This window comes from Erinaceus europaeus, chromosome 4 (assembly GCF_950295315.1).
Source record: "Erinaceus europaeus chromosome 4, mEriEur2.1, whole genome shotgun sequence".
Lineage (NCBI taxonomy): Eukaryota > Metazoa > Chordata > Mammalia > Eulipotyphla > Erinaceidae > Erinaceus > Erinaceus europaeus.
In genome coordinates, this window is record NC_080165.1 from 98437535 (window position 1) to 98450069 (window position 12535).

The following is a 12535-nucleotide window of genomic DNA, read 5'->3' on the forward strand; positions in this document are numbered from 1 at the left end:
ATAAGAAAGGCACTTGCACCATTTTTACCTAGAGAGCAGTTGCTTTGCATCCTCCCATCAGTTGAACAACGTAACATGGTGCCAACCACACGGCCTCCCACAACAATGACTCGAACATCACGTCCATGAGACTCTTTAACATACTTCTGGAACAGGTATGGAGCTTCATGGCGAATAAGATGGGTTAGGTCAGCCAAGTGGTGCTTATCTCGAGCCAAAAATACAGCTTTGCCTGTGATTGAAAAAGAATGAAATATACATGGAAACCATCAAACTGGAAACAATCTATATTACCTACACTTTCTTGCATCTCATTCAGAACCAATTATTTTATCCAAAGTAATATGGTTATAGTTGACAATATAAGTGTAGAAATATACATAAAAACAAAAAAGATCTTTTACTACCTCAACTTCCAAACTCTTGCAGCAAGTCATAATTATTTTTGTGTATGTTGTGAGGTAGAGGTCTAGATATGTATTCCTCCAGTTTAGTCAATCAGGTCAGTCCCACTTATTAGTAAAACAGTTTCACTTTGAGTTAATACACATACCTTATATGCAACCCCTTAATATAATATACTAGGATACAGTTGAAATAGTTTTTATTTCTGAATTCTTTGGTCTGTTCCAATTGCTCTATTTGTGTGTCAATGGAAGTCACTATCTTTAGATCCTGTAACATTCTTCCTATCAAAGGGATGGGGGGGAGAGAGAGCTGGGTGGTGGTATACCTGGTTGAATGGACATATTATGATGCAAAAGGATCCAGGTTCAAGCCCCTGGCCCCCCACTTATGGGGTGGGGTGCTTCAGGAATGATGAAACAGTGCTGTAGGTGTCTCTCTTTCTCCTTCTGTCTTCCCTTCCCTCTCAATTTCTCTCTGCCTCCATCCAATAAATATAAAAGGGGGAGGAAAAAAAAGGAAGGGAATGTAAAGCCCACCTCTTTGAATCTAGGAGGGCCTGTGATTACTTCAACAAAATACAGCAGAAGCAATTCTAGTTGACTTCTAAGTCTTAAGTTAGGTTAGATCTTAAGTAATGGTTAGGTCTTAAGTAATGCAATTTCCTTGGAAGTTCATTTACAGCATTCACTGTGGAAACCTAAGAAACTTTGGCTACTAGACTAGATAAATCAGATATAAATAATGTAGTCAACAGTCTCAGCTGAATTTTGGTCTCGTTATCCATGGGCCAAGACACTAAACCTTGTTAAGTACTTGGATTTATGAATCATTTTATAGCTTAGGGAATCCTTCCTTAATCCAAAGTCAATGAAAAAAGTTCATTAAGTTTTCTAAAGCTTTGTAATTTTGCCTTATTTGTCTTCAAGTTATGTAAGTTGCGGGGGAGAGGGGTTCATTGGAAGTTAGTGATCAAAAGTCCTTGCATAGTTAAAGAGGAAGTTATTCGTGACTCAATCAAAATCACCTATGGGTTTGGCAAAATAGCTAGCTCATTTGGATAGCAGTGCACTGCTTTGTTATGTTCATGTCCCAAGTTCCCAAGTTCAAGCCTGGCCCCACCACATTAAAGGAAGCTTTGGTGCTGTAGTCTCTTCTGTTTTTTTTTTTCTCTGATGTCTCTGTCTCTATCTAAAAAAAAAAAAAAACTGCATATCTTAAGATCTCCATAACAAATAGAAGTAGTTTCTAGTCAAATCATGGTAGCCTTCTAAAAGTTTTAAGTACCATGTACCTAAAATTTTTCCTCTACTTATTCTTTAGAAACCCTATTTAAAAGCAGTAAGTTGGGCCCAGGCAGTGACACACCTCATTAAGTGTACACATTACAGTGCACAATGACCTGGGTTCAAACCTCTAGTTCCCATCTGCAAGAGGAAAGCTTCACAAGTGGTGAAGCAGGGCTGCAGGTGTCTCTCTGTCTCTTTCCCTCTTCCCCTCGTCTCTAATAAATAAATAAATAAAATGTTTTTTTTTAATTTCAAAGAAAAGCAAAGTTTAAGTTAACAAGACTCCTATATAGTCAACAGCCATGAGCAAATAGAGAATAATAATTGCTTTGATCTCATTAAGAAAAAGAACTACTTGATACAATCAATCAGTAGTTCTAGAGTAATTTCAAAATTATGTACCATTAGCAATGATTCATGCATACCTCTATGACCTCGTGTATTCTTCACCACCATTGGGAACTCCAACACTTCTGCTTCATCAATCATTTTAGCAAAATTTTCATGACCACCTGATTTGAGCAGAAAAGAAATTTAAGAATAGCAGAGGTGTTTTATTATAGGAAGATAGTGTGATCGTGGTACACTAGACTCTAATGCCTGAGGCCCCAGATGTCTCAGGATCAATCCCTAGCAGCACCATATGCCAGAGCTGAGCAGTGCTTTGGTCTTTCCTTCTCTTTCTTCCTCAAATCAATTAATCTTTAAAAATTAGTGAGGGGGGAGGGAGGTTGTAGCACAGTGAGTTAAGAGCAGATGGTGCCAAGCACTATGACCCACATAAGGATCCCAGTTCAAGCTCCTGGCTCCCCACGAGGGTGGTCGCTTCATAAATGGTGGAGCAGATCTGCAAGTGTCTATCTTTCTCTCCCCCTCTCTGTCTTCCTTTCCTCTCTTAAATTCTCTCTATCCTATCCAACAACAGCAGCAACAGAATGGAGAAAATGGCATCCAGGAGTAGTGGATTCATACTGTAGACACCTGGGATGCATTGGATTGACCTTCTCGTGGTGCATCCCATGAGTACCCATTCATTGGGGAAACTGACGATCCTTCCTAGCCGACTGAATCCACATGGATCCCAGTCACTTTCAAAGCCAGCAACAAGCAGCTCCTGACAGCTTTCAACATGACCTGTTGACTGGCTACAGAAGAAGGGCAAACGCTAGAAGCAGAACTGTAGACACCGAACCCCAGAGATAACCCTGGAGGGGGAAAAAAAAGGTGAGCTGGGAGATGGAAAAGTAACTAGAGTACTGGACTTAAAAACAGCAGGTCCTGAGTTTTATCCCAGCATCTTGTGTCACAGTGATGCTCTGGCTCTCTCTCTCACACACACAGGCTAATAAACAAACTGTGAACCAGGAGGTGGCATAGTGGATAAAGCATTGGACTCTTGAGCATGAGGGCTTTATTTCAATCTGCAACATCATATATGACAGAATGAGTGATATTCTGTTCTCATTCTTTCTCCTCTCTTCTAATTCATTAAGTAGGATGGGGTTAGTGGGAGAAGAAAGGAATAGCACGATGATTGTGCAGATTGTCACGCCTGAGGCTCCAAGGTCCCAGGTTCAATTCCCCATACTACCATAAGTCACAGCTGATCTGATAAATAAATAAAATAAATAAATTTTTTTTAAATAAATAAATCTTTAAAAATTGTTTTTGAGGGAGTCCGGCGGTAGCGCAGCGGGTTAAGCGCATGTGGCGCAAAGTGCAAGAACCATTGGAAGGATCCTGGTTCAAGCCCCGGCTCCCCACCTGCATTGGAGTCGCTTCACAGGCAGTGAAGTAGGTCTGCAGGTGTCTATTTTTCTCTCCCCTTCTCTGTCTCCCCCTCCTCTCTCCATTTCTCTCTGTCCTATCCAACAACAATAATAACTACAACAATAAAACAAGGGCAATAAAAGGGAATAAATAGCAAAAAAATAATAATAATTGTTTTTGGCATGCCATATTACTATACACGTCAACTAGGAGAGTTCCTTTCTTTAAAAGAGCAAAATAAGGTCAGAGATGTCTTTTTTTTTTTTAACTCTTCAAGTATTTTATCAGACATGTGAGAAATAACTTTTCATGAAATGTATTGATTTCCAAACTAGAAGAACTGGAAAGACAGGAAAAAAAGATGTGTGTGACCCCACTGCTCCAGACCACTCTATCATTCAGATATAGAGACCTGCAGCACTAGACATTCCCCCAGGGCCAGAATACCTCTCATAAAGTAACACTGAGACTCAAAGTTGGGCTGTGCTCTCTAGCCCCACTTTATATTTTTACTTCTTTTCATTAAGGTATTCATCCATGGCAGATTTTTTTTTAACACAGCACTAGAAATAAACCCAGAATTCATGCATATGCAATACTGCTGAGCTTTCTGTTCATTTGTTTTATTTAATTTTTTTTTCATTTAGAGAGAAAAGGGGGAGGGGATGAGAGAGGAGAAACACCACAGCATTGCTCCACCATCTACAGAGCTCCCCTAATGCCATAAAGTTCTCAAACTCAGACAAGGTAAGGTATATTGTACAGGGTAACATATATTCCAAGCAAACTAGGGGGCAGGAGGAGAGACTGACTCAGGTCTAGATGCCTGGTAGAACATACATATTACTATGTACAAGAACTAGTTAGTTTAAGGCCTAGTTTCACAAACAGTGGATCAGGGCTGCCACTGTCTCCTCTGCTCTTTTTAACCCCCAGCCTCTATTGTATACTCCATCAAGAAAGGAAGTGGGAGGAGGGTGAGTGACTGAGTGAATGAGTTAAATAGAAATGTCATCAAATTCTCTTATATTTTACCCCAGGGGTTGACAAACTGAGACCTAGAGAATGGATTTGGTCACTGTCTGTCTTTGTAATAGTTTTAATGAAATAAAATTAAATTCTTTCAATGTTTAAACATTGTCTACCATACCTTTCACACTACAAAAGCAAGAACAAGTAACAAATAAATGTATAGCCTGGAAAAGTCCAAAATACTTACTATTTGACCCCTTACAGGAAAAATGTGCTAAGTCCTTTCTGCCCATAATCTTATATCACTTAACCCTTTAGTCTAATGTAGCTTTCAAAACTGTATCAGTGCTTTAAAAGAATACATATTTTTATTGGTGAACTCACCATAAGAGAAAGTATCTGGCAAAGGAACACCATGGCCAGCTAACTCTTGAAAGGTCCAAAATTTATTAACACAGTTCAAGATGGCTTGAGGTCGGTTCATCAGCCGGCAACCCATCTTCTCTAGGTGACGCAAAACAGTAATGTCACTATCACTTTGCACCCAGGGGGTTGGTACTCTCACTACCACCACCTGGGGGTAGGCAGTAATTACTTCTCCATTGATCCGTAAACCTGAAACAAAGAATGAAGTCAAAACCTTTAAAAGAAATACACAATTAGGGAGTTAGGCAGTAGCGCATCGGGTTAAACGCACGTGGCACAAAGTGCAAGGACCAGCATAAGGATCCCAGTTAGAGCCCCCAGCTCCTCACCTGCAGGGGAGTCACTTCACAAGTGGTGAAGCAGGTCTGCAGGGGTCTATCTTTCTCTCCCCCTTTCTGTCTTCTTCTCCTCTCTCCTTTCTCTCTGTCCTACCCAACAATGATGACAATAGTAATAACTACAACAAGGGCAACAAAAGGGAAAATAAATAAATATTAAAAATAAATATAAATATAAAAAGAAAATTTTAAAAAAGAAATACACAATGATGAGAAATGTTATGCATGTATGAACTATTGTATTAACTGTCAAATGTAAAACATTAATCCCCCAATAAAGAAATTTTTAAAAAAGGAAAAAGAAATACACAATGAAATTGAGATATAGAGCAACAACAATAGCAATGGCAAAAATAACAAGAACAACAATGGCAACGAAATGGAGAAAATTGCATCCAGAAGCAGTGGATTTGCAGTGCAGTCAGGTACTGAGCCCCAGCAATAACCCTGGAGGCAAAGAAAAAAAAAGAAAAAAAAAAAGAAATCTATTTCTAGGTGATAGCATAATGGCTATGCAAAGAGACTCTCATGCCTGAGGCTCTGGAAGTCCCAGGTTCAATACCCTGTACCACCATAAGCCAGAGCTGAGCAGTGCTCTGGTTAAAAAAAAAATATATATTATTCTTAAAAGTGGAAAATAAAGAGGAAAAGTTACATTTATTCTACTATTTCAGGGGAAATGACAATTATCAGTAAGAAAAGCTTTTCTTTACAGAAGAATGTCAATTAACATAGGAAATTATTACTTTGTAATGTTCAATAAAATACACCTGCAGTACTGCTTCACTGCTCATGAAGTTTCCCTCCTGCAGGTGGTGACTAGGGGCTTGAACCTGGGTCCTTCCACACTATAATGTGTATGCTCTACCAGTTGTGCCACTGCCTGGCCCCTAAAATTTGGGTCTCACAAAGAAAATTATTACAAGAGGGACGTTCCTTTAATAGTGTGAGTTTGGAGAAAGTCTTGGCCTGGACAGCCAAGGTTGTGGCTATGGAGTAGCAGCAGCTGCATCTTGCTCTCCCCAGTCAACTAAAATAGCAAAGAGGATCATCTGAGGACACAACAAGATAGGACTAGGGTTACTTCAGGAATCCTCCAAGCCATAGGTGAGTGAAAACACAAGTGTGCTCATGGACAGAGAAGGGCTTAAGAAGAGATTCCTGGGGCTAAAAGTCCATACCTACTCAGGAGCTGCTGGTACCAGTCTGGCAGTTTGCTAGTTGATGCACCACCTCCAGTCTGAGTTTTATATTTAAAAAAAAGACTGCTGAAGGGAGAACTTAATCCTCATCAATTTACAACTGTGGGTCTTCACTGCTGTTGCCCCTCAGGGTCTGGAACAGCATCAGGGAAGCCCTATACTGACACTGGAGGGCAGAGAACTAGCTGGGTTACTCAGGAGAATATCTATACTCCCAGTGGTCCAGAGGTGTGGCTATATAGTATGAGACTTTTCATATCATTCTCCTGATAAATTAAGAAAAAGGATGAATAATTCCCTCAGAAATCAAGATTTATTCAGAAACACAGGGCCATAGGAGCACTGCTTGCCTTGCCTTTGGCAGGTGGTGAAGTGGGGGATTGGGCCCAGGATTTGAACCCTCAGGGCATGGGAATCTCTTTGCATAACCATTATGCTAACTATCCTCCACCCTGTTTTATCTCTTGGTCATGAGTGAGTGATTAAGTTAAACAATCTACTTATAGTTAAAAAGCCCTCAGGCTCCCTTAGTCTGCAGGGAAGATAAATGACATAAGAAGGTTTAACAGCCATTGTGCTTTACCTCAGGAACTGAGATAACATTGAAACAACTGTTAAGATTCGTAACTGTGAACTCTTAAATATCTTACTTAGACAAAAATCAATCCATGCAAATGTGATGAGTGGATTGAAAAGTGAGAGAGGGACCCCATAACACACCAAATAAAGTGGCAAAACCCAGAAGAAATATTGGAGAAATGAACCAGGACAAAAGCCCATGTATAAATCCCAAAAAGTTAAAAGCACATAAGAATGAGGCCAACATCCAAACACTAATTGATGCAGTAGTTATAGGAGCTAAAAAGCTTTTGAAAGTAATAGCATCAGAAATGGGGAAACAACAAATGAGACTCTGAAAGAAAACACTAATTATCCCCAGGTAATTAGAGAGCTGAAAGCTGAAACAGCTGAGCTAAGAGTGCAACCAGCTGAACAAGCTAACTCAGTATCACAACAGGTAACAAAATAGCTGAACTACAGAAAACAACAGAGGGGAGAAAGAACAGAATAAATAAGGCAGAAAACAGAGTTAGCAAGATCGAGGATGAATTAGAGAAAACTAAGAAAAGATCTCAAAAAGATTAAGAGACACTGTAATGTGTGTGCTCAATCATGTGTGCCACCACCTAGTCCCTTAAAATATTTAATAAAAAGCTTGGGCCCTAGTTGTGGAGTCCTGAGATTCCCAAACAGAAAAGATGGGCCTAGACCTTGAATAAATCCCTCTCTCTATTGTTTCTGGTCATCTCTATCAGGAACAACACAATAGACCCCTTAATGGGCCCCCATAGGACCTTGCCCTCAACATGGATCAACAACGGTAGAGAATGTTCCATCCTCCAAAGGGAGGCTGAACAACATACTCTATCTTCCATCTGAGGAAGATGGGTCCTGAAATTGGGGCAGCATGGAATGTTCCTACTAATGACCACAGAATGTGAGCTCAGATCTACAGGGATGCAGAGGTCACATAGGCTCATAAGTTGAATATGGGCCCCAAGTCAGATCAAATAGATGGGATTTATAGTCAACATTATACATCTTTCTCATATTTGGGAACTACTCTTATCCCTGATCTAGCTTCCTGGTCCTTTTTCCAGCCATGACATCATTTCCCCAGACAATAACTTGGATCCTCCTACATATCAGATGTCAGGCTCAAAACAAAATAAAACAAAAAACACTAGTATAGTCATGGACTCTGTGGAATATAACTAAAATAGGGCTACTAACTATCTACAAAATGGAGACTCCCAAATCTTCATCTCCACTATTGCAGCCTTTAGGTTTGTAATTAGTCATCAATTTGTTTGGCTTTATATGTTAACTCTTCTTTTAGCCACCAGGTTCCAGATGCTACCATGATGCCAACCGGACTTATCTGGGCAGACGACCCCACCAATGTGTCCTGGAGCCCTGCTTCCCCTGAGCCCTGCCCCACTAGAGAAAGAGATTTGACAGGCTGGGAGTATGGATCGACCTGCCAATACCCAAGTTCAGTGGGGAAGCAATTACAAACACCAGACCTTCCACCTTCTTCACCCCATAACGTCCCTTGGTTCATGCTCCCAGAAGGTTAAAGAATAAGAAAGCTATCAGGGGAGGGGATAAGACATAGAGTTCTGGTACTGGGAATTGTGTGGAGTTGTACCCCTCTTACCCTATGGTTTTAGTCAGTGTTTCCTTTTTATAAATAAAAATTATATATATATATATATGTTGGGTGGACCTAAGACATCATACTAAATACTTGAGAATCCTCTAAAAACTTATGTTGTAGCCTAAGAAGCTCAGCCTGTTACAACATCAACTTGCATGTCTGAGGCCCCAGAGGACACAGGGTCAACCCCCCAGTACCACTATATGCAAGAGCTGAGTGGTATTTCTGGTGTTCTCCATCATTCCCCCAATAAATTAAAAAACAAAAAACAAATAAAAAAACAAACACACCTGAAGGTCATTTTTGCTTTAAAGTCTATGGTGCTTGCTGATCAATTTTTCACTTCTTTTATATATCATCCTTTTTCTTAACACTAAAAAGACATTTACTATTCTATAATACCCCATGTCCCTGTTTCTTAAAAATATTTTTATTTTATTATTATTTTTAAATATTTATTTATTTTCCCTTTTGTTGCCCTTGTTGTTTTTCATTGTTGTTGTTATTGATGTCATCATTGTTAGATAGGACAGACAGAAATGGAGACAGGAGGGGAAGACAGAGAGGGGGAGAGAAAGACAGACACCTGCAGACCTGCTTCACCGCCTGTGAAGGGACGCCCCTGCAGGTGGGGAGCTGGGGGCTCGAACTGGGATCCTTATGCTGGTCCTTGTGCTTTGCGCTACATGTGCTTAACGTGCTGCACTACTGCCCGACTCCAACTTTTATTTTATTTTAATGAGATACAGATAGATACAGCACTGCTCAGCTCTGCCTTACAGAGTTGCTGGGGACTGAACCTAAGAAATAAGAACCTCAGGCATGAAAGTCTTTTGTATAAGCTCGATAATAACCCCCAGCCCTATTTATGTTTTAAGTAGTATGACTGCAATAAAGTTAATTATATTAGTTCATCTCTGAGAGAGGTGAGGAGAAAAGAGCAATGGCTGTAATAACTTGTTAGAGGTTATTTAAAGCCAAAAACTAAAACCAAAAAGTTTGGGCCAGAAAAATAGGTCAGTTGGGTAGTGTGCTGCTTTGCCATGTACACAGACCAGGGTCAAGCTCAGTCTCCACTGCACTAAAGGAAACTGTGGTGCTGTAGTCTCTTCAATCTCTCTCTCTCTCTTCCCCCTTCTCTAATAAATAAATAAATACACTCCAGAAATCTACCAATAATATGTTCAAGCTTTAAGTTGTAATGGGAGAAAATTCATAGATATAAATTTTATTTATTTTGGTTGATAGTACAGAAAACTGATCCATGACTTACCTTACAAAGCTACTGAAAGTAGGATTTCCCAAGTATAAAAAATCTTGAGTTACATCACTGAAAAGCTTGGAAGTAATTTTAAACAGGCAACAAGCAGTAAGGAATTAATAGTAGTAAGGGTCAGATAGTTCCCCAAAACTGTATAAAACACTAAAATGTGGGCAGGGGTAGATAGCATAATGGTTATGCAAAAAGATTCTCATGTCTGTGGCTCTAAGGTCCCAGGTTCAATCCCTTGTACCACCACAAACCAGAGCTGAGCAGTGCTCTGATAAAAAAAAAACTAAAACTAAAATATCTTTATTAGGGCTGGCTAACAACATATATATCTACCAATATCAAACATCAAGAACAAGTGTAAAATCCATTTATCTTATTTTATTTCATTTCATTTTATTTTATTTTACCAGAACACTGCTCAGATCTGGTATAGTGGTATATAGTATGGGGAATTGAACTTGGGACCTTGAAGCATCAGGCATGAGAAACCATCCTTTTTAGAATATATATATCCCATCTACTTAAAGGCATCAAGCATGCATTTTTAAATTTATTTTTCTTCTTTATTTCTTTATTGCCTTTTGTTGCCCTTGTTGTTTTATTGTTGATGTTGTCGTTGTTGGATAGAACAGAGAGAAGTGGAGAGAGGAGGGGAAGACAGAGAGGGAGGGAGAAAGCAGACCTGCTTCACCGCCTATGAAGCGACTCCCCTACAGGTGGGGAGCCAGGGGCTCAAACCAAGATCCTTATGCCAGTCCTTGTGTTTTGCACCACGTGCGCTTAACCCACTGCACTATTGCCCGACTCCCCAAGCATGCACTTATTTCCTATCAAACACTAACCATTTTAACATCCACAGCAATACTTTCTCCCCACAGTGCTTATAAATCTTATCTAGATATCAGGCAGAGACAAGTTTTTTTCTTCAAATAAAAAAATAGGAAAGAGAAGCCAATAAAACTCCCTTCCCAAATCCCTTATCTGCATTACTGAAAGAAACAGTGTACCTCATTATCACTGAGCAGTGCCGCATTGCAGCTGACAGTCATGTGTTTAAAGGAACGGGAGAGAAGATAAACGAGAAAAAGAGGAAAATGGAAAGCAAGCAGATTATGGTTGGCTGTTCTAAAAGCATCTTTTATTGAAAATAGTGACTAAATAGTTTCTTTTGTTAGCATCATTAAAAATATATATATATACAGAATCGGATAACCAACTATAGCCAGAATTGGCTAAGAGTTAAGATTTATCAAATGCAGAGACATGAAATAGTTCTAGCTAAATAAATGCTCACATTAAAACACTGCATGTTCTGAATATATCCCCCTAGCTTTTCTATAGCTAGACAACAAAATAAAATAGGATCTGGAAAAACAGTCATCCATTCCCCCACAGGCCCACATCCCCTAGGCTAGGACAGTAGATCCCCCAGGCAGGGCATATTCCTTGTCTTATACACAGCCCTGTTTCAAACCCTGGTACCATAATGGAGGTGCTATGGCACCAGAAGACGCTCCAGTGCTGCAGTATCTTACCCTCTCCAAATGACAAAATAATCCAAAGCAAAACCCTGATAATGCAAAAAGAAAGGAGGCAGCAAACTGATTAATTCTTGAGCCCTAGGACAAAGCTCTAGTCCAATATGAGAGGTGTGGAGAAGGCAAGGAATGAGGGGTAGCAGCATAGGGCTGGGAAGCATGCATGCATTCTAAGCACTCATGCTCAGTAAGTAATTTATATCTACCAGTCATCAAATCCTTCAGTGGGAAGAGGGTTGAGTTAGGTTGGTGGCACATATGGTGACTATTACAAGCAGTACAACTAGGGAACCTGTTTCTTGACTCCTTTTTCTCCTCAGTTTAAACCAAAGATATCTGGTATATTTATAATTTGATGAATAAGGACTATGAATAATAACTGAAGCAAGATGAGGCCTGGGACCTCAAGCACAAAGATTCTGTGCTCTGCCACTGAGTCACCTCTTTGGCTGCCAAGCATGTGTAGAACCCTCTGAAGACAGCTATAATTAAAAATAAACAAATCTGAAATAAATATGAATGTGGGAGATAGCATTATGGTTATGCAAAGAGACTCTCACACTTGAGGCTCCAAAGTCCCAGTTTAAATTGCCCAAACCATTAATCAGAGCTCAACAGTGCACTGGTAAAATACGTCGATAAAATAAAAAGCATAAATATAAGGGTGGGATAGATAGCATAATGGTTACACAAAATGACTTTCAAGCCTGAGGCTGCTATTGGATCCCCAGCATCACATGTACTAGAGTCTTGCTCTGGTGGAGTGTGTGTCTGTCTCTCTCTCCCTCCCTCCCTCCCCTCCTCATGTGCAATTCTCTCATATGCAATAAAGACATCTTTAAAAAAAATATTTTATAGGCTCAGCTATGAATAGACTTGTGAATGCCCATGTCCAGTGGAGAAGCAATTACAGAAGCCAGAACTCCCACCTTCTGCACCCCAAAAATAATTTTGATCCACACTCCCAGTGGGGAATAAATGAGAGGGGGAAGATGACCATAGGGTTCTGAATTCCAACTCCATCCAGAACTGGAGAGAAAGGAAGAAGATAGGAGGGACACTGGGATGTAATAATAGATGTATATATGTGACTTGGAAAGG

The 12535-nt window shown here is 39.9% G+C and overlaps 1 protein-coding gene and 1 long non-coding RNA gene across 8 annotated transcripts in view; both read right to left on the reverse strand.

The window, feature by feature from the left end:
• LOC132538121 (uncharacterized) overlaps positions 1–12535 on the reverse strand; it is a 350189-nt gene that overhangs the window by 270419 nt on the left and 67235 nt on the right. The gene's annotated exons all lie outside the window — the stretch shown is intronic.
• The window catches only part of RIMKLB (ribosomal modification protein rimK like family member B), a 63549-nt gene that overhangs the window by 13663 nt on the left and 37351 nt on the right, over positions 1–12535 (reverse strand). For all 7 annotated transcript variants that reach the window (XR_009549532.1, XR_009549531.1, XR_009549530.1 and 4 more), the window contains exons 3-5: positions 4821–5051; positions 2120–2206; positions 29–232 (exon numbers count right to left, since the gene is read on the reverse strand). Coding sequence is in view for 1 of the 7 variants with exons in the window: in XM_060190113.1 (XP_060046096.1) it covers positions 29–232; positions 2120–2206; positions 4821–5051 (522 nt within the window). In the remaining 6 variants the exon portion in view is untranslated. The remainder of the gene's footprint in view (positions 1–28; positions 233–2119; positions 2207–4820; positions 5052–12535) is intronic.